The sequence below is a fragment of the Emys orbicularis genome, chromosome 6 (assembly GCF_028017835.1).
Source record: "Emys orbicularis isolate rEmyOrb1 chromosome 6, rEmyOrb1.hap1, whole genome shotgun sequence".
NCBI lineage: Eukaryota > Metazoa > Chordata > Testudines > Emydidae > Emys > Emys orbicularis.
In genome coordinates, this window is record NC_088688.1 from 26,029,813 (window position 1) to 26,057,218 (window position 27,406).

General features: G+C 39.8%; 1 protein-coding gene across 1 annotated transcript in view; it reads left to right on the forward strand.

Annotated features, from left to right (window-relative positions):
* The window catches only part of NIPBL (NIPBL cohesin loading factor), a 289,092-nt gene that overhangs the window by 260,494 nt on the left and 1,192 nt on the right, over window positions 1–27,406 (forward strand). The window contains exons 34-46 of the mRNA XM_065405961.1: window positions 1,406–1,542; window positions 4,810–4,950; window positions 5,314–5,407; window positions 5,521–5,675; window positions 5,930–6,020; window positions 10,289–10,462; window positions 10,944–11,134; window positions 12,507–12,614; window positions 14,559–14,759; window positions 15,214–15,360; window positions 25,506–25,807; window positions 26,098–26,272; window positions 26,992–27,177. Of these exons, the coding sequence (XP_065262033.1) occupies window positions 1,406–1,542; window positions 4,810–4,950; window positions 5,314–5,407; window positions 5,521–5,675; window positions 5,930–6,020; window positions 10,289–10,462; window positions 10,944–11,134; window positions 12,507–12,614; window positions 14,559–14,759; window positions 15,214–15,360; window positions 25,506–25,807; window positions 26,098–26,272; window positions 26,992–27,177 (2,102 nt within the window). The remainder of the gene's footprint in view (window positions 1–1,405; window positions 1,543–4,809; window positions 4,951–5,313; window positions 5,408–5,520; window positions 5,676–5,929; window positions 6,021–10,288; window positions 10,463–10,943; window positions 11,135–12,506; window positions 12,615–14,558; window positions 14,760–15,213; window positions 15,361–25,505; window positions 25,808–26,097; window positions 26,273–26,991; window positions 27,178–27,406) is intronic.

Sequence of the window (27,406 nt, forward strand, 5' to 3'; positions counted from 1 at the left end):
CAAATGCAAAGTACTCCACTTAGGAAGGAACAATCAGTTGCACACATACAAAATGGGAAATGACTGCCTAGGAAGGAGTACTGCGGAAAAGGATCTGGGGGTCATAGTGGACCACAAGCTAAATATGAGTCAACAGTGTAACATTGTTGCAAAAATAAACATCATTCTGGGATGTATTAGCAGGAGTGTTGTAGGCAAGACATGAGAAGTAATTCTTCTACTCTACTCTGTGCTGATTAAGCCTCAACTGGAATATGGTGTCCAGTTCTGGGCGCCACATTTCAGGAAAGATGTGGACAAACTGAAGAAAGTCCAGAAAAGAGCAACAAAAATGATTAAAGGTCTAGAAAATGTGATCTATGAGGGAAGATTGAAAAAATTGGGTTTGTTTAGTCTGGAAAAGAGAAGACTGAGTAAGGACATAACAGTTGTTACAAGGAGGAGGGAGAAAAATTGTTGTTCTTAACCTCTGAGGATATGACAAGAAGCAATGGGCTTAAATTGCAGCAAGGGAGGTGGTTAAGCACTGGAATAAATTGCCTAGGGAATCTCCATCATTGGAGGTTGCCTAGGGAGGTTGTGGAATCTCCATCATTTTTAAGAGCAGGTTGGACAAACACTTGTCAGGGCTGGGTCTAGATAATACTTAGTCCTACCATGAGTGCAGGGGACTGGACTAGATCCAGTCTCTCGAGTTCCTTTCCAGTCCTATGATTCTATAAGATGGCTGAACTGGGAGTAGTTCCTGCCTTCCTCCTCTCTGATCAATCCACATTCTCTAAGACTTGACAGACGGAACTGCTTCAACATAGTTAGAAGCAAAGCAGCTATTTATATAGTGCAAAGGGATTACAAAGTACAGAAATTAGAAAGTTTACAAGGGACCTCACAATCTACTGAAGTTCAAATCCAGTAGCAAAAACCTCCAAAATTAATCATCAACTTTCCCAAAAATGCTCAAAGGAACACTCATGTTCACTAGCTAATCTCATTAATCAAGCTATATTTTGTGGAAACTTCTCAATGACCTAAAAACAAAACAAATTATTTCATATTAGGAAAGTTTTTGTTATGAGTCCAAGTTTTGTTTGCATTATTCTGTTTTACATTCATTACAGAATCATTGGCTGAGCCTGTGGCCTGGAAAAATAAGTGGTTTAAAAATTAATGAAAACTTCAAAGGAGCTTTACTTATTATTTTACATATTTTCTTGATAATGTGCTTACATTTTCGTCTGCTAATCCAAGTTTTCTTATCTAATGAGGAATTTATATGCCATTTTTTCAAAGATACATTATCAGTGAAAGTGATTTTTATATGCTGTGTTTATTTACTATCCGGTTTTGTTATTGACAGAACTGTCCTTGAATTGAATATACTTAATGTATTTTCTAATTTTTGCAGACTCTGACAACAAGGGTGTGAATTCTGGTCGCTTGGTAGCTTGCATAACCACTTTGTTCTTATTCAGCAAAATCAGGCCCCAGCTAATGGTCAAACATGCCATGACCATGCAGCCATACCTTACCACTAAATGTAGTGTAAGTATAGGAAACTAAAGTCTTCTTTCATCTAAATAATTATGGAACTCAAGGGTTATCTTAAATGCATGATGAAATTGAGGGTGGGAGTGTAAAAAACAGCAACAATATTTCCATTACATGGCTGTTTTCAGTCCTGAAGATATGAGAGAACCTTTTGTAATCCATAAATCTCTAATAGGAGTGGTTTTTTTCCAAAGTATTGGATGCAGAGACAAGTCTGCCTTCAAGGTTTCTTACTTTCTTCTCAAAGGATGAACTGCAAAGGTTTTGTTAAAAATTAAAAACGTACTTACTAAGGTCTAAAAAAGAAAACAAGTAGAAGAGTGTTATATTTTAAATGTATTTAACCTTTATTTCAATAATATTTACTTCCTGGTTTTGTACACTCCTCAGCAGAAAACTATCAATGTGCCATTATGGTATGAAATTTCAAATAGTCATCCAATTTTGCATAAACATATTAATACTTAATGCAAGTATTCCCCTGTAAAGTTCAATCCACTTATTCACCATTTGCTCTATATTGGATCACCGTTCAATTTTATGTATCTATCCTGTTAATTTCAACCTTTTATCCTGCTTTTGATGTTTCCAATTACCACAAATACAAAATCAAGCTTAATATTATAGTAACCGTTAGCTAGTTTCAATCATTTCACCTCAGTCATCTTTTTTTCCTCAAAACTAAAAATCCCAATTTTGTCAGTTTTTCATATGTAAACTCCATTCCCTTTCTTTGCTTTACATTTACATTGCTGCTTATGGTAGCAAGTTGGCAAGAAACCCATTGTGAATGTTGCTGTTTGTATAAGGTTTTGTGTAAACTACTAGGGTGAATTCCTGGCCCCTTTTGGAGTAAATGGTAGTTCTGTCACTGATATCAGAATTTCACTTCTGGTCTTCTGATCTGAAAAATCCTGTCGTCCTCTTAATCGTTAATTAAGGTATCTTCCCCATTCACCTGCCTGTGGATGGAGGACATCATGATAGTAAGCCTGTCATCTAGCAGTATCTACGAAGTACTTTTGGTGTTGTACGATGAGATGTAGTCTCTTCTGATTGAATAGTATATCAAGCTGTCCTGAGTGGGGTGGAAGGGATTTAAATACTGCAACATCTACTCAGTGGACTACACAAGCTTCAGTTTTGCAGCTTGAGGTGAATCCTAAAATCATTTAGCTGGTAATTATAGCGTATCCCATTGTGATTAATGGGATGCACATTGGGAAATTGTAACTTGTAGTGTCAAAGGGTTAACAAAAGACTTTAGTGCATATGAAGTAAACTGGCAATTAATACTTGCTTTGAGAATTTCTTCTCTAGATTCCTCACCTATGGCATGTGTACTACTTTTAGGCCCACTAGCTAGTAACCTTTCTTCAGATCAGGTTTTTTAAATCATGGTTTCTGAAATGTCCTAAACACTGTCTTTATCTATGCTTGTAGTTAAATCACATTCAGCCCCAGTTCATCTTCACCTGTTGCTAGTACCTGGTATCAGCAATGGGTCATTCACTAGGGCAGTGGCTCTCAACCTTTCCAGACTACTGTATGTACCCCTTTCAGGAGTCTGATTTGTCTTGTGTACCCCCAAGTTTCACCTCACTTAAAAACTACTTGTACAAATTCAGACATAAAAATACAAAAGTGTCACAGAACACTATTACTGAAAAATTGCTTACTTTCTCATTTTTATCATATAATTATAAAATAAATCAATTGGAATATAAATATTGTACTTACGTTACAGTGTGTAGTATATAGAGCAGTATAAAACAAGTAATTGTCTCCGGTGCTTTTTATGTAGACTGTTGTAAAGCAAGGCAAATATCTAGATGAGTTGATGTACCCTCTGGAAGACCTCTGCATACCCCCAGGGGTACACCTGGTTGAGAACCACTGCTCTAGGGCAGACAAGCCAGAAGAGTTCAAAGATTCATTCTAGGTCTCCAAAGGAATAGTCAGAATCCAAAGTCCTACTCGGCCTGTGTGGAATACTCCCAAGCTTTAAGATGAAGTAGCATCAGTTCTGATGTATCATTTTTGAGTATCTTGGTACAGTCAACCCCAAATTTCTTCTTTTTTCAGTGCTGAAATAAATTAGGTTGCATTCCTAGCCTATCTTGCTGACCATGTTACCTTCTCCTGGAGTCCCTGTTCAGGTTCCTCCTCCTTCATCGTATATAATGCAAGCTTCTTTGTTTGTCCTTTTAAAGTCCCTGCTAACTAAAGTTTCTGCTGACTACTTTTTGAAAATCTATGGAACTTTTTAAACAGAGAAAACAATAAGAAGCTAGTTAATACTTTGCTGAGTAGCTTTAAATAACATTGTTTATTTCACCTACTCTTCTCTCTTAAAACCAAATCCTCCCACTTGTTCTTTCTCTTTCTCCTTTGAGAACTTCCCCTGCAGTCCCCCTAGATCTTTACTCTTCCCATACCATCCTATAAGTGGCTGGAAGGGAGAACTTCTTTGCAACATAAAGAGGGTCCAGAGCCCCTTCCTCCCCACCCCATGCAGCCATTCTAGAGAACTTAAGTGATACAGAGGAATTTATATGGACCCTGTGCCTGGGGGTGAATATTATCCATTGAAACTATATTAAATCCATGTCAGTTATCAAAATGTTACATTTTATTAAACTATGAATACCTATGTATTAAGGTATATAGGTATGTACCTTTTTCATGATATGTTATCAAATATTTAAATTCAGAAAACCTAGTTACTCTGTATTTCCTCCTATGTGTAGAATTAAAATTAAGCGGCAGCATTCCTGTTATGCTTAAGATATATCATGAAATGTTTTGTAATAATTAATTGCAAAATAATTACCAAAGACAATATTAAGACTATTTTAACCATAAAATAAAACTTACCTTTCACATCAATAACTTTTATCTTTACCAGAACAATTATTTCACCTGGACTCACTTATTTCCTAGTGAAAAAGTATTGGGTTAGTAATTAAAGACAACAGTTCAAATTTGATGATCATAGCATAGCAATGCTTTTGAACATGGTAACAAATTTAAATTGTTGTCTTTAAACCCTTAGCCAAACTTTTTCTACTGGGAAGTGCTACAGCATACCTTAAACATACTTCAGAGAAAAGTTAGATCTTTGAATATCAGTATATACTTTTACTGAAAAACTGAGATTTATTAAGTTATTCTCAAACCTGAAATAAAATTAGAAATACTTAGCTTTTATATAGGGAAAATGGTGAAAATGTTTAATCATTGTAAATGTTATTCTTACAGACCCAAAATGATTTCATGGTGATCTGCAATGTTGCAAAAATCTTAGAGCTGGTGGTGCCATTGATGGAGCATCCAAGTGAGACGTTCCTTGCCACTATTGAGGAAGATCTCATGAAACTTATAATCAAATATGGCATGACGGTAAGATTTAATTTCTACTTTTTATATGAATTTAATGTTTTTGGTTCAGTTTGATATGGAATATGTAGAAATTATTAAGATGAACGCATGAACATTTCTTCCCTATTAATGTTTGAACGGCAATTATGAAAAACTGGCTGTCCCTGTGAACTTTCTTGATCTACCGGAGTTTGTGTATTTCTTATTACACGTTAGTTATTTGTACTTGGTCTGAGATTTTCAAAATAGTCTTGAAGATTTAGACCTTTAATCTTCCATTAATTTTAAATGAGTAATATGTTTTTATATCTCTAGACTGCTTTGAAAAATCTCTATCTTGACTTCTAAATAAAATGTTATAAATATTTTCTGTCTTATTTTCAGGTAGTGCAGCACTGTGTGAGCTGTCTTGGGGCTGTTGTAAACAAGGTTACTCAAAATTATAAATTTGTATGGGCCTGTTTTAATAGATACTATGGTAAGTTAAATATCAGAGCATATATTATTAAACAATTTTATAAAAGTTTTGGTTATGCTTGTCATTTCAGGAGTGCAGTATTTGCTATGATTAAATCTTTTCTCATATTTTAGGTGCACTTTCAAAATTAAAAAGTCAACACCAAGAAGACCCAAACAGTACTATACTTACAGCCAATAAACCAGCACTCCTTAGATCTCTTTTCACTGTTGGAGCACTGTGTCGCCATTTTGATTTTGATCAGGAAGATTTTAAAGGCAACAGTAAGGTAAAATACACTGTGTTTACCTTCTCAGTGTCTTGTGTTTAAAAAGGTAAAGTTAAAAAATGTAACTTGTAAATAGAACAGAATAGGTTTGGTAATTTGAAACAGTGAAGTAAAGTCTTCACAGTGAAACTAGACTGTACTTGTAATTTGCAACAATTTATTTTATTTTGGGAAAGCTCTGGTGTCAGTGATGTGTGTTTCACTTTGCAATTAGGTTTTTAAGTCACCAATATTTTTTGTTTTAATTTGGCCAGGTTAACATTAAGGATAAAGTACTTGAACTGCTGATGTATTTTACAAAACATTCAGATGAAGAGGTACAAACAAAAGCCATTATTGGTTTAGGTAAGAATTACCAAGGTTTTTTGTTTTTAATTGAATCAATAACTATGCATCTCAGGGGATAGTATGTTTAGTTTGTTGGGGTTTTTTTACAAGAAGTTGGTTCATTTAAAAAGCTTTGGCATCTTTTTTTAAGGGATATGTACCTAACTAATATTATCTGCAAATTTTGGTTGCTTTCTGAATTTTAATGTTTTTGTATAATATACTTCCCTGCATGTCTGAAGATATTTGAACATAGTCTGTAGCAAATTGGTCAAAAAGGGGCTCTTTTCTCTTTCCTGTGAAAAATATATTATCTGCAAATTTTGGTTGCTTTCTGAATTTTAATGTTTTTGTATAATATACTTCCCTGCATGTCTGAAGATATTTGAACATAGTCTGTAGCAAATTGGTCAAAAAGGGGCTCTTTTCTCTTTCCTGTGAAAAATACATTTTGACAGTGTATGCCTTCCTGATGTGTGTGTATATATATAATTCTTTACAATCTTCAAGAGTATCAGATTTCTAAACTAACGGTACCATCATTTTTCAAAATGAAAGTAGTTTATAATCTGGTACTTCTTGAGTTTCACACCCCCAAGGCATGAGGTTCAAAAGATTATTAGCAAGCCAAAAACATCTGGGAAAGTCTTAGGTGATGCAATCATGGGTCGATCCTCAGCTGAAGTCAATGGAGTTATGACAGTTTACAACAGCTGAGGATTGTCCCCTTAAATGTCAATAGGCATTAACATACATAGGCTCTGACAGTTCTTTTCTGGATAATGGCCAGCGAGAAGTTTGCCACTTCTTGCAAGTTTTGACTTGCCTACAAGGGTCTGAGGCTTGGCCACACTCTTTCTGCTCCAGATGTGTACTTCCATAGAAGTATGGAAATATTAAATCCTTACTAGCAGACCAAACATAACTTCTTAGGAGTACTACTTTATATAGAGCTGTGTTAATCTTAAAGACACCCAAATAATTTATTTTCAGGTGGAGGCAGACCAAAGGTGAGGTAATTCTTAAAAGAAAATAGTCAGATAGCAAATTTTCCCTCTCTCCCATCTGAAACATTTGGATTAGTAAGCGGAAAGGAAAACTTATTAGGGAAGATAAGAAGAATTTTCCGAGGGAATTGTGGGTTGTAGACTCATTTAAATCAGTGAGTGGAGGAAAGAGTTATATATCAAAAATACTTCTTTAAATTTAAAATCCCTTTTAAAAAGTAATCAGATTAGCTTAGAAAAGATCAGGTAAAAGATCAGGAAAACTTCAGTGCACATTCATGCAGATAATAATTATCCCTACCAAAGACCATCCTTACCCCTTTCGCTTTCCTTTTTTCCCACCCATTGGATGAACTGAGCTCTTTCTTGAACTAAGTCTTTTCCTGCACTAACTTTTCTAGGTGCAAGAGACCAGCTTTATAGAATCTTGATTCCCTTGGCTTCAGCCAGTCAGCCCCCTCCATTGTTTCATGCTGGGTTTTTCCATATATACCTCTACCCCGATATAACACTGTCCTCGGGAGCCAAAAAATCTTACTAAGTTATAGGTGAAACCGCGTTATATTGAACTTGCTTTGATCTGCCGGAGTGCACAGCCCCGCCTCCCCCGAGCGCTGCTTTGCTGCGTTATATCCGAATTCGTGTTATATCAGGTCGCGTTATATAGGAGTAGAGGTGTATATTCTTTTCTTCTTCCATTGTTTCCTTTTCCTTTTATTTTCTTCTTTGTTTTGCACTTTGTTGTTTTTACTCATTAGAATCATAGAATATCAGGGTTGGAAGGGACCTCAGGAGGTCATCTAGTCCAACCCCCTGCTCAAAGCAGGACCAATTCCCAACTAAATCATCCCAGCCAGGGCTTTGTCAAGCCTGACCTTAAAAACCTCTAAGGAAGGAGATTCCACCACCTCCCTAGGTAACCCATTCCAGTGCTTCACCACCCTCCAATGAAAAAGTTTTTCCTAATATCCAACCTAAACCTCCCCCGCTGCAACTTGAGACCATTACTCCTTGTTCTGTCATCAGGTACCACTGAGAACAATCTAGATCCATCCTCTTTGGAACCCCCTTTCAGGTAGTTGAAAGCAGCTATCAAATCCCCCCTCATTCTTCTCTTCTGCAGACTAAACAATCCCAGTTCCCTCAGCCTCTCCTCATAAGTCATGTGCTCCAGCCCCCTAATCATTTTTGTTGCCCTCCGTTGGACTCTTTCCAATTTTTCCACATCCTTCTTGTAGTGTGGGGCCCAAAACTGGACATAGTACTCCAGATGAGGCCTCACCAATATCGAATAGAGGGGAATGATCACGTCCCTCGATCTGCTGGCAATGCCCCTACTTATACAGCCCAAAATGCCGTTAGCCTTCTTGGCAACAAGGGCACACTGTTGACTCGTATCCAGCTTCTCGTCCACTGTAACCCCTAGGTCCTTTTCTGCAGAACTGCTTCCTAGCCATTCGGTCCCTAGTCTGTAACAGTGAATGGGATTCTTCCGTCCTAAGTGCAGGACTCTGCACTTGTCCTTGTTGAACCTCATCAGGTTTTTTTTTGGCCCAATCCTCTAATTTGTCTAGGTCCCTCTGTATCCTATCCCTACCCTCCAGCGTATCTACCACTCCTCCCAGTTTAGTGTCATCTGCAAACTTGCTGAGAGTGCAGTCCACGCCATCCTCCAGATCATTAATGAAGATATTGAACAAAACTGGCCCCAGGACCGACCCTTGGGTCATTCCACTTGAAACCGGCTGCCAACTAGACATGGAGCCGTTGATCACTACCTGTTGAGCCCGACGATCTAGCCAGCTTTCTATTCTCCTTATAGTCCATTCATCCAGCCCATACTTATTTAACTTGCTGGCAAGAATACTGTGGGAGACTGTATCAAAAGCTTTGCTAAAGTCAAGGAATAACACATCCACTGCCTTCCCCTCATCCACAGAGCCAGTTATCTCCTCATAGAAGGCAATTAGGTTAGTCAGGCATGACTTGCCCTTGGTGAATCCATGCTGACTGTTTCTCATCACTTTCCTCTCTTCTAAGTGCTTCAGAATTGATTCCTTGAGGACCTGCTCCATGATTTTTCCAGGGACTGAGGTGAGGCTGACTGGCCTGTAGTTCCCCAGATCCTCCTCCTTCCCTTTTTTAAAGATGGGCTCTACATTAGCCTTTTTCCAGTCATCCGGGACCTCCCCGATCGCCATGAGTTTTCAAAGATAATGGCCAATGGCTCTGCAATCACATCAGCCAACTCCTTTAGCACCCTCGGATGCAGCGCATCCGGCCCCATGGACTTGTGCTCGTCCAGTTTTTCTAAATAGTCCCGAACCACTTCTTTCTCCACCGAGGGCTGGTCACCTTCTCCCCATACTGTGCTGCCCAGTGCAGCAGTCTGGGAGCTGACCTTGTTCGTGAAGACAGAGGCAAAAAAATCGTTGATTACATTAGCTTTTTCCACATCCTCTGTCATTAAAGATCTTTACCACCTGTGGCCAGAAAGAAGTAAAGGAATATTCAACATCTGCCACTCCTGCAAAGCACAGACCAACAAGAGTTGGACAAATAAATAAAGTAATGGTCTAATACATGGCAGATTCCCAGTCTTCTCAAACGAAAGCTGCATCCCTGCCACTTGTGATGCTGTGTGAGGCTATAAAGCAGCAGTACTCCAAACCCACTTATGTTATCTCAGATGATGTCCATCATTCTGGATTAAAATTGGGAAGGACGGTGAAGGGTGATGGGGAGAAGGCAAAAAAACCCCACACAACTGAGTAAAAGAGATCAGTTCTTCACATTTTGGGCAGGGGGAAGGAAAACAAATAGTTCTTTTCCTTCATAATAGTTTTTAAGAAAGGGTTTTAGAGTCTGTATATGTCCGAGTCTCAGTGTTCCCACTGACGTATGTTTGAGCAAGACCGTAGACCTCTATTATAGGAGGGACATGTATAATTTTCCCATGTTATAAATGAGAGATTGATTGCATGAGGTCACTTCTAGCAGAGCTGGGAATAAAATTCATTTAGCCATGCTGCCTTTGAGAATTAATGTGCTGTGTATTTGACTGTGTAAGCATTAGATCACACTCCCCTTCAGAGCCTGGAATAGAATCAAGAAATCCTGATTCTCCAACATTCTTCTATTGTGTTTCCAGTTTTTGAGTGATTCTTTGAATTTTATTTCATATATGTATGATGGAAGATTTTACTAGTTACCTTGAAAAATGTAAGCACAGTAATTGCAAGGCAACCAAGTGGGATCTTTCTTATTTTTTTCTTTCAGGATTTGCATTTATTCAACACCCAAGTCTAATGTTTGAGCAGGAGGTGAAGACTCTGTACAACAGCATTCTCTCTGATAAGAACAGCTCAGTAAATTTAAAAATCCAGGTGTTAAAAAATCTCCAAACCTATCTACAGGAGGAGGATACGCGTATGCAGCAGGCAGATAGAGAGTGTGAGTGATGAGCACTGTATTAAGGAAGCATTCAAAATGTAACTTTTGTTACATGAAAACAACCTTTTAATTTAACTGATTCATAAGGGTTTTTGGGGTCTAATTATTCATGTATACATACATTACCTTAGATAAAGAATTCAGGAACATCTTTTATACACAGTCACACTGAGAGGTATAGAGTACAGAGTTCTATTCTTAACTTCAAGTTTTAAGTTGCTGGGAAAAAATCCAAAATGTGCAATACTTAAATTCTTGTAGTTAAAATAATGAGTGCTTTGCTTTTTCTATTATTAAATTCTTCTCTGAAATTGTTAATTTTCAGGCATTCTAAAACAAGAAATCTTCAGGGCTGTGTTATGGTACCACTCTGAAGTTTAAATATGTTATAAAGAATATGAGGAATAGTATGTAGAGTATAATAAGTTAGTGGTTGCCCGAAGATCTTGACACAAACAGTTGCTTTTGTTCCTTTCTACAGGGAAGAAAGTAGCAAAACAGGAGGATCTGAAAGAAATGGGTGATATTTCCTCAGGGATGAGCAGCTCCATCATGCAACTTTATCTCAAACAGGTTCTTGAGGCTTTCTTTCATGCACAGTCCAGCGTACGCCACTTTGCTCTAAATGTCATTGCACTGACATTAAACCAGGGTCTTATCCATCCAGTTCAGGTATGTAATGTTAATGTGCTGTATTTCTTTTTTCTTTTACACAAGAGAATCTCAGTTTCTCATGGCTGCTAGATAAACGTCCAGTATGTGTGTGTCGTCCGCCCCGGCCCCCCAAATCTGTTACATTAGTTGCTTCTTTCGGGGATACTTCGTTTGGAGAGGCTGTTTTACATACAGCAGATGTCTAGAATTCTTCTGTATTAAAAGGCCAACAGGATTCCAAAGACTAACCCTTTGTTGGCTTAGAAATTAAATTTGAGTTTAATAATTTTTAAGCAGCACTTATTAAATGCATGATGGTGTGCACTGGTTTCTGTTATATGGTATCAGACCCCAGTTAGTGTTCAGGCATACTTACATCCATGGTCTGTCTTTAGATTCTACTCATTAGATTCTTTTGCCAGCATCTTTCCCCACAAAACACTACATTGGATTGAAGTTCCGAGCCAATGTTAGGGCTATCTGTAGTTTATTGTCAAGTAATTTTCTTCACCTGTGAATCTTAGCTAGATAGTGTTTTTTATCTATTACAGTGAAAATCTATAGAGGTGTGGCTAACAAGGGAAGACTAATTTACTTACCTGTATCCATAATCTCCTACAGATTCTTTCTTATCCTCCTTTCTGTTTTGGAAGAATTCTGGGTAAATATTGAGGAGATATCTCAAGTCTCAACTGGATAATTCCCAGACCAAATTCTGTAACAAATTTACTTGAGACCCATATATTTTAAATATATTAATAGCTTCCAAGTTTCAGGCTTGCCATGAGGCAAATTACTAGGCCCTATCTAGTCTCAGAAATTGAATGTGTGCTCAGCAAATGTGTTTTCTAAATTTTTAAACACCACTTTTAACTCTGTTGTCAGCAACTGGTGTAGACAGACATTGATATTTCAAAACATGTTAGCGAGTTGTGTCAACCCTAGAGTCTCCTGGACCAAGGATCCTAGGATTGACCATGAACTGTTAACATGTTTTGAAACACTACTGCCTTTGTCAATATAGGTGCTAAGTGGTGTTTAAAATAGATCAACAAATTGTGAAAAACACCTCATTTTTCTAGTATGGGGTCCTAGAGTGTGGCCCAGTGGAAGAGAGATACTTGGAATACCACCTGTGTTCTGGCATAAATTTTCATTTTTTAATATGCTTGTGTCCTTGGATCATCTCCCCTCTTTACAACTTGTGCTCTTGCCTAAAAGAAGCCATTAAGCTGTAAGTCGCATAAGGTGTCGTATTCTAGTTGTTCAACTATTAACAATTTAACATAAATAATAATGTGAGATAAATATATGCATGCAGCAGCGCACATAGCCACATACATTTTTGGTGTATAATGCCTTTGTATATTTTCATCTATTTCTTTTCTAGTGTGTGCCATATTTAATTGCTATGGGCACAGATCCAGAGCCCTCTATGCGGAACAAAGCTGACCAGCAACTGGTGGAAATAGACAAAAAATATGCTGGATTCATTCATGTATGTAATTCTAACATTACATAACTTAAACAAAATGCTGATTCTCTGCTCTCTGAAGAGTCTAGAAATGTACAAGTCCAAACTGCAGGAATTGGAGAATATGGTTATGTTTATCTGTTTATTAATTCTACCTGTGTTGGGGAATTGAGTTGTGACCTCTTCATCTGAAACGATAGAGTTGTGAAGGAGCAGTTTTTTCTCAGAGTTTAAGATTTAGAATATCAGAAATGGGAAGCATTCCTAGTTCTTAATATTTGCTCTTAAGTGTTTCATTCAACCTTAAAACTCCCTTACTTACAATTGTTAGTAGTATCTTGCTCATTGAGTATCACAGGCCAAGTAACTGTGATCATCTGTTTGATCACAAGGAACCCCCCCCACACACACCCAGCCTTCTGCCCTGAACCCCCACACACCCGGCCTTCTGCCCTGCACCTCCACACACACCCTAGCCCTCTGCACTCCCCCCCAACACCCAGCCCTCTGCCCTGACCCACCCCACCCCCAGCCTTCTGCCCTGCACCCCCCCACACCCCTCCAGCCCTCTGCTCTGACCTCTGAAGCCCCCCACACCCCCAGCCTTCTACCCTGCACCCCCCCAGCCCTCTGCCCTGACCTCTGAAGCCCCCCACGCCCCCAGCCCTCTGCCCTGCACCTCCACACCCCCCCAGCCCTCTGCCCTGACCTCTGAAGCCCCCCACACCCCCAGCCTTCTGCCCTGCACCTCCACACACCCCTCCAGCCCTCTGCCCTGACCTCTGAAGCCCCCCACACCACCAGCCTTCTGCCCTGCACCTCCACACACCCCCAGCCCTCTGCCCTGACCTCTGAAGCCCCCCACACCCACCCTTCTGGGGGTGTGGGGGGCTTCAGAGGTCAGGCCCCACTCAGCCCGCTGCCGGCCTGGGTGAACAGAACGCCAGGCTGGCAGCGAGCTGAGCAGGCTGGTGGCGTAAGATCAGCATTTTAATTTTATTTTAAATGAAGCTTCTTAAATATTTTGAAAACCTTGTTTACTTTACATACAACAATAGTTTAGTTATATAATATATAGACTTATAGAGAGAGACCTTCTAAAAAACGTTAAAATGTATTACCGGCACGCGAAACCTTAAATTAAAGTAAATAAATGAAGACTCGGCACACCACTTCTGAAAGGTTGCCTACCCCTGGGATAGAAGCACAGGCCAAAGCACAGGGAGTGGTGGGTACATTGGCTGGTCAGGCATCCAGTTGATACTGAAACTGGAACAAATCCTGGGCTTAACTAAAATCAGCTGACAGACTGAGGCACATGCAGATAATTGGGATTTTGTGTTTGTCATCCTGTGCACGTAGAGTGAGGCGAGAGGGTTAAGACATATGCAAGTTCAAAAAATCAAATTCGGTAGAACACTCAGGGAAAACTTTACAACTTTCAACATTATTCCTGTGGAAAATCGTTTTAAATGTATGAAATATCTGCCTGCTCTGAATCATCATTTTAGCTGGATGCTTCTATTAGGGCAGTTAATAAAGAAACAACAATATTAATATAAAACAGTCATTACACTTCAATTTCAACACCCCCTTGACATGAATGGGACTGCTTTTACCTTTCTTACAGCTATTTTGGTCTATTTGCAAACTCAAGAAAACAACGCTGCATCAGTTTATTTGGAAATTTAACTGCACACCCACAATGGCTAGAGGCTTTTTAAAAAAAAAAAAAAAAGCTTCAATTTTACAATAAATATCAGGGTTACTACAAATCATGGGAAAAGAGTAAATGTGCAGGAAGTGGTAGGGTTTTGAAAATTGTGTTTTTAATTTGAGGCTAATGAAAATAAGATGAGGAAGACTAATTTCAAATGAAAATTTTTCAATTTGACAAAATTATTTTTTGTGTGTGTGACTGTTTTGAAAGCCACAATTTAAACAAAAATAAATATTTTATAATTTTAGATGAAAGCAGTGGCTGGTATGAAGATGTCTTACCAGGTACAACAGGCAATCAACACGTGCCCAAAGAATCCTGTAAGGGGCTTTAGGCATGATGAATCCTCCAGCGCTTTGTGTTCACATCTATACTCCATGATCAGAGGGAACCGTCAACACAGACGAGCCTTTCTAATTTCTTTACTCAACCTCTTTGATGACACAGCAGTAAGCATTACATAAATGTACCTCATTTAAAAAGAAATTAGAATAAGTTTTTCATAAAATACACCGTAACAAGTTCAAATGATGAATGTTGGTGTCCTTCCTTTATGTATTTTTGAGACTTGGTGAATTTTGGCCTGGCTAACTTTATTTCCATAGTCTTTTTTATTTGGCTGCAAAACTAAATGTATTTCCACTTAAATAACATCTTCTTCAACCATTTTATATCTACTTAAGCCCAGTTTGGATAGAGCAGGAATAATGCAAGTTCTTGTGTGAAGAAAACTTTACATGTGCATAATGTTTTCAAGGCAGAAAAGTTACTTTGGATGAAGTACATGTTGACTTTTTACCCCAAGACCCTTTGAGAGCAGTGCAAAAACTAGACTATAATGTTTTTTGTATGTGTGTATTATATATATATTTATATAAAATGTTTATTTTTTTAAACTTGCAGAAAACAGAGGTGAATATGCTCTTGTATATAGCAGACAATCTAGCGTGTTTTCCTTATCAAACACAGGAAGAGCCACTGTTTATAATGCATCATATAGACATTACACTGTCAGTTTCTGGTAGTAACCTATTACAGTCATTTAAGGAGGTAAGTGCATTTATGATTTATTAATAACTTGCTGCAATGAAGTTATGTTGACACCATAATGAGTACTACTCAGTCATTCCAATGTTGCACACATGGACAATAAATAACATTACTTTGCAACCAATAGCATAAATCACTCTCAGTTCTGGCAAGGTGTGACAGATCTGTGTTCAGAAACTTTCAGGATTTTTCATTAATTTTGAAAGTCAGTGGAAAATATTAGAGATGGAAGAAAATAAGACTGGCATTGCCAGATGTAATGTTTGTCAGGGAGGGGGGATCCCAGAATCCAGGTTACTTAGGTCTAGGTCCTTTTAATCCTTCATGAATATCTGAGCCATAAGCAGTCTAACTTTATTGGTATGTTGCCCTTGCTACTCAGAAAATGTTTTGAATGGATCTGCCTGTTGGCAAAGTTTCTATCTATACAGCTCAAATATATTCATTTACTTTGCCCATATGGCTCTTCACTTGCACTTTTCTTCATCATAGTGTGTACATTTTGTGCCTCTTAATTACAAATAGTTTCACTAGTAATTTTTTAAGCTGCAATAGTAGTTGACTCTTTCAGTTATACTAAGCATCATTGATCTAGGCCTCTGTGAGAGGGGAAGTATTTTAAATCATAGTAGCGCTTTTGAGAGACAAGAGCTTAATTCACTGAATTAAAAACAAAACTTTGTGATCTTTACTTATGTATATGCAGAACAAATGTGCAAGTGATAAAAAAATTGAATTCCCCTTTGATTTCCTCACCTGTATTCTGCCCACTAGTCGGTCTCCACTGTAGTATTACAAAACCACTGGGCAGTTTTCAAACTGTTGCTTTTTAAAGAACAATTTGCCAGTAAAACATTTTTGGTTAAATATTTACAAAATAAAATAATATCTAATATTTTATATCTAAGATATAATGCATATGTAGTATTGTCTAAAGGTTTGTATGAATGAGTTTGAGATTGCTGCTTTACTAATGAGTGCCAAAGTCATGAGCAACTTATGCAGGACAAATTGAATAAGTGACAATGAAACCCTTATACCATACCAAACTATCATGTATTCCTTATATATCACACATTATAACAAACTAGTTCAGAAATGTTTTAGAATTCTTATTTTATTACTAATATTTAATATTACTAATAGGTACTAATAATTGCATCCTTCTGCATATATAACTAGGTGTCTTAGTTATCATGAGTCCAATCATACAGTCATCAGAGAAAATATAATTTAGCAATCTCTAACTGACCTAAAATAGCTTTTCTATACATAATAATATTGTATACTGCAGCAAAAATTTAACTGTTTATAAAGGGTCCTCCTATAGAGAACAAGAAATGAAGTAAATGTGAATCTAAAATGTCAAAATTCACATTAATGTTAGATGTTAGATTTGCCTGTTTCGTTATTTTGCTTGTCCAATTTTTTGAGAAATAGGTACAAAACTCATGTTAATTGGTCTTAACATATACTGAATAATTCTTAAAAGGTTCCTGTTAAGATAATTTTCCTAGTTTTAAAAATATGAACAATTAATTGCTTGTAGTATCTAAAACTAAAATCTGTTAACTTACTGTTTCTTTTCTTGTTCTCTAAAGATACCATATTGACTAGATTCCTGCTCTGGAGTCTTGGCCTAGAGTGAGATAGGCAGGAGCATCCCTTTTTTCACCCTTTGATGCACCGCAGGTGTGTCTTGTGTACAAAGCCCCAGGGCTTTGGGGCCCTTTAAAGCATACAATTTTCATTCTGTTCTGATTACACTGGTCTACAATTTTTGAGAAGTCGGCTGCTTCAGAGATAAAATGTGCTATTTATTATGTATTTTGATGTGCTGAATTCAAATATGACAATTAAGACAACTGATTGGCTACTGTTTCTAAGATATTTAAGTTTTTACATTTTATGTCTATGTATATTGTGTAGAGAGTAGAGTTTTAATCATAAATTGTAGACCTAAGTCTTTTCATGTGTTTGTGGTTGCTTTACATGATAATATTTCACCTGTCCTGTTTATGTAACACTTTAAAAATCAGCAAAAGGGTTATATAAATAAAATGTATTATGAAACAAAAGGCAAAAAACTATTATGTACATAGTTTAGTCCTATTCAGTGTCTACTCGGCGCTTCTTGGCTTGTCTCTTGTATTCATTAAATGGAGCATCTCTTGTCACTGTCCAGCAATAGTCTGCAAACATTGATGGGCTCCATTTGCCCTGATAGCGTTTCTCCATTGTTGCAATGTCCTGGTGAAATCGCTCGCCGTGCTCGTCGCTCACTGCTCCGCAGTTCGGTGGAAAAAAATCTAGATGAGAGTGCAAAAAATGTATCTTTAGTGACATGTTGCAACCAAGGCTTTTGTATGCCTTGAGGAGGTTTTCCACCAACAACCTGTAGTTGTCTGCCTTGTTGTTTCCGAGAAAATTTATTGCCACTAACTGGAAGGCTTTCCATGCCGTCTTTTCCTTGCCACGCAGTGCATGGTCAAATGCATCATCTCGAAGAAGTTCATGAATCTGAGGACCAACAAAGACACCTTCCTTTATCTTAGCTTCACTTAACCTTGGAAATTTTCCATGGAGGTACTTGAAAGCTGCTTGTGTTTTGTCAATGGCCTTGACAAAGTTCTTCATCAGACCCAGCTTGATGTGTAAGGGTGGTAACAAAATCTTCCTTGATTCAACAAGTGGTGGATGCTGAACACTTTTTTCCTCCCAGGCTCCAATGACTGTCGGAGTGACCAATCTTTCTTGATGTAGTGGGAATCTCTTGCACGACTATCCCATTCGCAGAGAAAACAGCAGTACTTTGTGTATCCAGTCTGCAGACCAAGCAAGAGAGCAACAACCTTCAAATCGCCACAAAGCTGCCACTGATGTTGGTCATAGTTTATGCACCTCAAAAGTTGTTTCATGTTGTCATAGGTTTCCTTCATATGGACTGCATGACCAACTGGAATTGATGGCAAAACATGGCCATTATGCAGTAAAACAGCTTTAAGACTCGTCTTCGATGAATCAATGAACAGTCTCCACTCATCTGGATCGTGAACGATGTTGAGGGCTGCCATCACACCATCGATGTTGTTGCAGGCTACAAGATCACCTTACATGAAGAAGAATGGGACAAGATCCTTTTGACGGTCACGGAACATGGAAACCCTAACATCATCTGCCAGGAGATTCCACTGCTGTAGTCTGGAGCCCAACAGTTCTGCCTTACTCTTGGGTAGTTCCAAATCCCTGACAAGGTCATTCAGTTCACCTTGTGTTTATAAGGTGTGGTTCAGAGGAGGAGGATGGGAGAAAATGTGGGTCCTGTGACATTGATGGTTCAGGACCAGAAGTTTCATCCTCTTCCTCTTCCTCGTCTGACTCAAGTGAGAATGATTCTGGTGCATCAGGAACCAGCAGTCCTTCTCAGTGGGGTACTGGGCGTATAGCTGATGGAATGTTTGGATAATGCACAGTCCACTTTTTCTTCTTTGACACACCTTTCCCAACTGGCGGCACCATGCAGAAGTAACAATTGCTGGTATGATCTGTTGGCTCTCTCCAAATCATTGGCACTGCAAAAGGCATAGATTTCCTTTTCCTGTTCAACCACTGGCCAAGATTTGTTGCACAAGTGTTGCAGCATATGTGTGGGGCCCACCTCTTGTCCTGATCTCCAATTTTGCAGCCAAAATAAAGGTGATAGTCTTTCTTAACCATAGTGGTTATACTGCGCTTTTGTGATGCAAAAGTCACTTCACCACAAACATAGCAGAAGTTATCTGCACTGTTCACACAAGTACGAGGCATCTCTGCTCACGTTGGCTAAACAGAAATGTGTCCCTTTGCAAAATCAAACACTGACAAATAAGAGAGCACGACACTGTATGATTTTTAGAGCTGATCTAGGGCAATTTGTTCAGCAGAGTGATGTAAGCTTCGTTATGATTGCATCATCCATGACTTCTAGGAATAACATGATGCAATTCATAGCATGTATGACGCAATACCAGCTTCAGATTGCATGATTCATTGTTTTGCCTAAAAAGCAAGTACTGTCCAAACCCAGTCATAGATTTAGTCATAGATCCAGTCAAAGATGTATTTTAGTCATTTCTGGTTTAAATTGAGATCCCTTCCCTTTATAACGCACTTATCCTCCGCCATTCCCAAGTCAAGGGTCGTATATACTGACCCAATAGCATATCTTGAAAACTAGAGCCAATCAACAATTTTAAGCATCATTTTCGTTCTCAGTGACCCAGAAGTAGTAAAGTTTGACTACATTTATTTCAGAAGCATTTTGGCTGTAGAGCAGTGTTACATTCAATAAAGGAGCTCCCCACTGGTGCCAGGACAGGTGCATCCAATGCCTGCCTCCTCTCAGTCCTGCAGCTTTGTTTAGAATGTGAGTCTATATCATTTGCACTTTTTGTCTGTCCTGCTTTCTGTAGGGTCCCCAGTGCTCTGGCATTACTTGTTGGTGCACTGCTGTTTCTTTAAGTCCATTTTGATTTGATACCATTTCATCCTTTGAAGTCATCAGGATCCACACTGAGGGTGGGTTTTCTGCACTGCCACAGTTCGGATGTGTCTAGATGGCTCCTTGATGTTTCCTCAGTAAAAGATGTACAAATGGCGTACCTGGCTTTCACTGCATCAAATCTCCTTGTGCAACATGCCAGTGTAGGTTAAAGGCTTTTCTGCTGGTGTGTTGACACTGCTCAAATAAGTTGTCTTATGTCCCTTTTCTTTCTTCTAAATTTGATGAATGTATTGGGGTATCCCCGAGAATTGGAAACATTATCCCAAACTCTGGTTGTAACAGTACCTCAGATCTCTTGAGGCATCCATTCAAGACTTCATTAAAATTAATGGAGATATCCCATCTCCTAGAACTGGAAGGGACCTTGAAAGGTCATAGAGTCCAGTCCCCTGCCTTCACTAGCAGGACCAAGTACTGATTTTGCCCCAGATCCCTAAGTGGCCCCCTCAAGGATTGAACTCACAACCCTGGGTTTAGCAGGCCAATGAGTTTGCAATTGTGGGTGCCTGTAACTGGACAACAAAATCAGTAATTAAGCAATTAAATAAGTAACCATACTTTCAGAGGTGCTGATGAGCATACACTCAGACTGCGTAGGTACTTAAATATGGATTTATGGCCATTTTATAGGTGGAACTATAGCTTCTTTTGACTGTAGTGTAAGGATGGGGGAGGTGAAGTTGCACATAAATGTCAAGAAGCTCCGAGCAGTCCGGCTGGCAGTCTTCCTGCCCCATCTGCCGGGCAAGGTGGTATGAGTCCTAACGGACAACACAACCTCGATGTTCTACATCAACAGGCACGGGGGAGCGTGCTCGTCAGCTCTCTGTCAAGAGGCACTCCATCAATGGGGACTTCTGCATCAGCCATGAAAGCCACCTGGAAGCTTGTCACCTTCCCGGTGTCAATTATGCTCTGGCGGACCAGCTCAGCAGGGACTTCTCCTCTCACCATGAGTGGTCATTCCATCCAGAGGGAGCCTACGTGATCTTCCAAAGGTGGGGAACTCCCTAAGTGGACCCGTTCGCTACCAGACAGAACAGGAAATGCCACCGGTTTTGTTCTTGGCAAGGTCTGAGCAAGGGCTTCCTCTCCAATGCCTTTCTCCTGTCGTGGTCAGGGAGCCTGATGTTCGCATTCCCTCTGATTCCACTCATCGGCAGGGTCCTGGCAAAGATCAAGAGAGACAAAGTGCAGGTTGTCGTGATTGTCCCAGCATGGCCTCGCCAACATTGATTCAGCACACCCATGAGCTTGTCAGCAGCCCCAACCTGGCCCCTGCCCAACCGCCCGGACCTGCTGCCACAGGACCATGGCCAGCTCCTACACCCCAACCTTGAGGAACGGACTGTTCAGAAGGAGTCCCAACAGGTCCTCCTGGGGAGTAGGAAGCCCTCAACCAGACTGACTTACTTGGCCAAGTGGACGAGGTTTTCCTGCTGGGTGTCCAAGCATGGCATCACTCCTTCGCATTCTTCCATACTGGCTGTCCTGGACTACCTGATCCATTTGAGGAACCAGGGCCAGGCGCACTCTTCCATTAGAGTGCATCTAGCAGCCATCTCCGCTTTTCACCCGCCGGCCATGGACAGACAGTGTTTTCCCATGACATGACGGTCAGATTCTTGAGAGGTCTCGAGAGACTCTTCCCGCAGGTACGGACTCCTGTGGTGCAGTGGGATCTTATCTTGGTTCTCTCTAGGCTGACCGGCCTGCCCTTTGAGCCGCTGGGTTCCTGCTCCCTTTCCCACCTGTCCTGGAAGGTCACGTTCCTTGTGTCAGTGACATTGGCAAGACGGGTCTCTGAAATTAAAACCTTGACCTCAGAACCTCCGTACACAGTCTTCTATAAAGATAAGGTTCAGTTGTGGCCCCGCCCAGCCTTCCTGCCAAAGGTGGTCTCCACTTTCCATGTGAACCAGGACATCTTTCTCCCGGAAGGACATCTTCCTCCTTTTCTCCTTCCTTCCTCATTAACCACTCCCAAACTGAACAAGACCAGTGAGGAGAGGTGTCTTCACGCCCTGGACTTCCGGAGGGCCTTGGCTTTCTACTTAGAATGTATCAAGCTTTTCCGAAAATCGACTCAACTCTTGATCGCTACAGCGGATAGGATGAAGGGTCACCCGGTGTCCTCGCAGAGGATTTCCAATTAGATCACCTCATGCATAAGGACGTGTTACGACCTGGCTGGGGTTCTGCTGCCGCCGCTTGTCAGAGCCCACTCAACGAGAGCTCAGGCGTCTTCAGCGGCCTTCCTGGAGCACATCCCTATCCAGGACATCTGTAGATCTGAAACGTGGTTCTCTGTTCACACATTTACCACTCATTTTGCCATCACTCAGCAGGCCAGAGATGACACTGAGTTCGGCAGAGCTGTGTTGCAATCTACACATCCATGAACTCCTACCCACCTCCAGGAGTACTGCTTTAGACTCACCTAATACAGAATGGACATGAGCAAGCACTCGAAGAAGAACGGACAGTTACCTTTTCCATAACTGGTGTTCTTAGAGATGTGTTGCCCATGTCCATTCCATAACCCTCCCTCCTTCCCCACTGTTGGAGTTTCCAGCAAGTAGGAACTGAGGGTGGGGGGAGCTGGTGGCGCCTCTTGTACCGTGCCATGCAGGCACCACTCCAGAAGGCACCAGAGCCGGTGCCCTATGGATTCTGCTGGGGGAAAAACTTCCTGCACCGATGCGTGTGGTGAGCACACACACCTAATATGGAATGGACATGAGCAACACATCTCGAAGAATGCCAGTCATGGAAAAGATAACTGTCTTTTTTTTAATGACTGACTTCTTGAGTATTCTACCATACAGATATTTATTTCAGTCACAAATTGTACTTCATAGAATATCAGGGTTGGAAGGGACCTCAGGAGGTCATCTAGTCCAACCCCCTGCCCAAAGCAGGACCAATTCCCAACTAAATCATCCCAGCCAGGGCTTTGTCAAGCCTGACCTTAAAAACCTCTAAGGAAGGAGATTCTACCACCTCCCTAGGTAACCCATTCCAGTGCTTCACCACCCTCCTAGTGAAAAAGTTTTTCCTAATATCCAACCTAAACCTCCCCCGCTGCAACTTGAGACCATTAATCCTTGTTCTGTCATCAGGTACCACCGAGAACAGTCTAGATCCATCCTCTTTGGAACCCCCTTTCAGGTAGTTGAAAGCAGCTATCAAATCCCCCCTCATTCTTCTCTTCTGCAGACTAAACAATCCCAGTTCCCTCAGCCGCTCCTCATAAGTAATGTGCTCCAGCCCCCTAATCATTTTTGTTGCCCTCCGTTGGACTCTTTCCAATTTTTCCACATCCTTCTTGTAGTGTGGGGCCCAAAACTGGACATAGTACTCCAGATGAGGCCTCACCAATATCGAATAGAGGGGAATGATCACATCCCTCGATCTGCTGGCAATGCCCCTACTTATACAGCCCAAAATGCCGTTAGCCTTCTTGGCAACAAGGGCACTCTGTTGACTCATATCCAGCTTCTCGTCCTTTTCTGCAGAACTGCTTCCTAGCCATTCGGTCCCTAGTCTGTAACAGTGCATGGGATTCTTCCGTCCTAAGTGCAGGACTCTGCACTTGTCCTTGTTGAACCTCATCAGGTTTCTTTTGGCCCAATCCTCTAATTTGTCTAGGTCCCTCTGTATCCTATCCCTACCCTCCAGCGTATCTACCACTTCTCCCAGTTTAGTGTCATCTGCAAACTTGCTGAGAGTGCAGTCCACGCCATCCTCCAGATCATTAATGAAGATATTGAACAAAACCGGGCCCAGGACCGACCCTTGGGGCATTCCACTTGAAACCGGCTGCCAACTAGATATGGAGCCGTTGATCACTACCCGTTTATCCCGACGATCTAGCCAGCTTTCTATCCACCTTATAGTCCAGGGAAATTTACCGCGAAATTATTTCTTTCCTGCTCATCAAGAAAGAAATGAATATTTAAGTGGCATTTTGGCATTGGCATTTTCATCTGCCTATGATGTGCGTTTACTTTAGTTTCAGAAGATCAAAAAACATTCAGATATAGCGAAATCCCTAGCTCTGTCATACCAGAAGCACAAGACCAAGAGAAGGAATTGAGTTAAATGATACCTTCAAAGAAGCCCAGTTACACACATGTAAATTTTCCTGTCTCCTTAACATGCACATAAACATTGTTTTATTACACTGCTTAACCAAAATTTTGTAAAGATCCCTTTTTGTGTTTTGTTAACAATATTTTGATAGCTAATTTTTCTTTTCCTGAGATTAAATAGAGCAGTCAATCCTGCTTATAAATATAGGTAAATAAGTGCCATTTCTAAAATGTTTTTTGATTTATTGATTTTAAAAATATTACTAGTTGTAAGTCTCTCAGTTTCGTTCTGCCTGTCTCATTCGAGTAGGCTTGAACTAATTATAATACTTTGTATGCATTTATACATTCTGTATTTCCTGAAACATATTATGGCTATATAATAGCAAATGTGGTGATAGAATTTCCTTTACCTTATCCACATTATCAACATAAATGTTTCCTTGGAGAGAAGCTTTGCATGTATGTCATGGCTCCTGAGAGCATATGAAAACCTCTGTCAGATTTTAAGAATAAAACTGTTTGAATATTTGAACTCTATCTAGAAAGGCAAACCAAATGATATTTTAAGACACTTGTTCATATTCCTATTAATCATAAAAATGGACAACAGCAAAACCTGCCAAGAGTGACCACTCATTGCAGTTAGAAGAAGTGGTCACTTGTAAAAGGTGGTCTGTCTTCAAAGGTATGGTATTGCCACCCTTACTTCTGTACTGCTTCTGGGAGCGGCACTGCCTTTAGAGCTGGGTGGCCAGAGAGCAGTGGCTGATGGCTGGGCGCCCAGCTATGAAGACAGCACCACTGCCAGCAGCAGCGCAGAAGTAAGGGTGGCATGGTTTCTCAACATCCAATCTCAGTGTTGTGATCAGCACTCAAGTTTTGGACATATATGAAATTTTTGTTTCGGAACAAGAGGTTTATACTTTTAACATGTTTTAGTCATTGAACTACAGTTAAGTACATTTTAGTCTGTGGATTTCAAATAATCTGTGAACTAAAAACATTTTAAAAAAAGGCAATTCGCACACTTAAGAGAATTGTGATTATGGACAGCGCCGTATTATTGCCTAGGCTGACAAATTTTCAGGGGCGGAAGCTCCCCTCTGCGCCCCGCCCCCCTGCTCCAGCTCACCTCTGCCTCCTCTGCAAGCACACCGCGGCGTCCTGTTTCTCTCCCCTCCCAGCGCTTGCACCGCGAAACAGCTGTTTCGCGGGGCAGGGAGGGAGGGGGGAGGAGGGGGAACGCCACACGCTGGGGGAAGAGGCAGGGCCGGGGATTTGGGGAAGGGATCCAATAGGGGAAGGGAGGGGGCGGAGTTGGGGCGGGGACTTTGGGGAGGGGGTTGGAATGGGGGCAGGAAAAGGGCGGAGTCGGAGCGGGGCCAGAGCAGCAATTATTTCCCGGCCTAGGGGTGGCAAAATTATTAATCCGCCACTGATTATGGAAGGATCTTTTTGAATGCTATCATAATTCTTAAATATTTGTCATCTTCTCTGTCTTCCAGTCTATGGTAAAGGACAAAAGAAAAGAGAGGAAACCTTCATCTGATGAGGAGAGTGAAAGTGACAGTAATAGTGAGAGTGAGAGTGAAAGTGAAAGTGAAGAAGAAGTTATCAAGCCTCGGAAGTTACGTAAACGTGTAGACTCTGATTCAGATTCTGGTGAAGAAAATGATATAAATGCTGTGATGAAATGTTTGCCAGACAATTCAGCTCCTTTAATTGAATTTGCAAATGTCTCCCAAGGCATATTGTTGCTTTTGATGCTAAAACAGCATTTAAAGAATCTTTGTGGATTCTCTGATAGGTAAGAATCATACTTAATGGCAGACTGCTCCTCGTCTTTTAGATTAGTGAGTTCTATTCAAGTGCATGGTTATTAACTTTTTAAGCAATGGGTTTTATAACATGCAGATCTCATGAAAAAATATATCTAGTTAAATTTACTGCATTAATGACATATATACAGGATAGCAATAGTTTCCTTGCTTACATTGACTGATGCCTAATTAATACAGAATAAGAAGAACAGAATTGTTAATTTTAAAGCCAAAAAACATTTTCTCCTAAATGTCTGGGTTTTGTTTTCTTTAATAGTAAAATTCAGAAATATTCTCCATCCGAATCTGCAAAAGTATATGATAAAGCAATAAATAGGAAGACAGGAGTGCATTTCCATCCGAAACAGACGCTAGATTTTCTACGAAGTGATATGGCTAATTCCAAGATCACTGAAGATGTGAAGAGGAGTATAGTAAAACAATACTTGGATGTAAGTAGAGTTGTACTAGAAAACAATTTTAACCTTCTTCAGCTAGATTATACAGCATAGTTTTAACTTGTATTTTGAAAATTTTTTAACTTTGAGCATTTGGAAGGTGGTTTTGAATTTATAATGTATATAAATTCTGAAATACTGATGATTTGTGAAGTACTGAGTGCCGACAATTCTCATTGATTTAAATGGGTGTTGACAGTGTTTAGTACCTTGAAATATTAGGCCTTTACTAAGCTCTGTACCAAAATCTGTATAGCAAATAAAAAAACACTTAAAATAAATTTAATGTTGAGGAATGTAGATCGTAGATTTTCAGACTTTATGAAACATCTTATTCCTTCTGATTTCCTGATGTCTTCTTTTATTCGTAGCATTATGAATATTCACCACTTTTCCCCAGTCCACTTCCATCTGAGGAACACTGGACAGTCCAAACCTATTTAATTTGTAACGTTTACTTGAGTTTTTTTAAATAATCACTTTAACTAAATATAAAAACAGGAAGAAAACTTTCTACATTTAGTAAAAAATAGTATTTAAAAGTAACTACTTCTGTATTCAAGAACCCCCCACAAAATACACCAACTAATTGTGAAGTTTGTATGCAATCTCTCTTCCCCTGCTTTCTTCCCTTTCCTTTCTATTTTTAAAAAATGTAATAAGACACTTGTAAATTTTTAGAATAATATCTGGTTTAATGTATCTTTTTGTAGTTCAAGCTCCTTATGGAACACTTAGATCCTGATGAAGAGGAAGAAGATGGGGAGGTTTCAGCTAGCACAAATGCTCGAAACAAAGCAATTACCTCGCTGCTTGGAGGAGGCAGCCCTAAAAACAATGCAGCTGAGACAGAGGACGATGAAAGTGATGGGGAGGATAGAGGAGGAGGCACTTCAGGGGTGAGGCGGAGGAGGAGTCAACGTATTTCGCAGCGTATTACGTAAAATGATTTTTATGTGCTTATAAATGTCAGTCTATTATATTAAATGTACATCAAGTAATGTAATCCACATGAAAGAAAGCATTTTGTAGATAGAGATTCTCTACTTAACGGTTTATACAATTTTTTGTAGAAAGTTTAACAGAAAAGACAATAAAAAACCCTAGAAAATGAGATTTATCCAACAT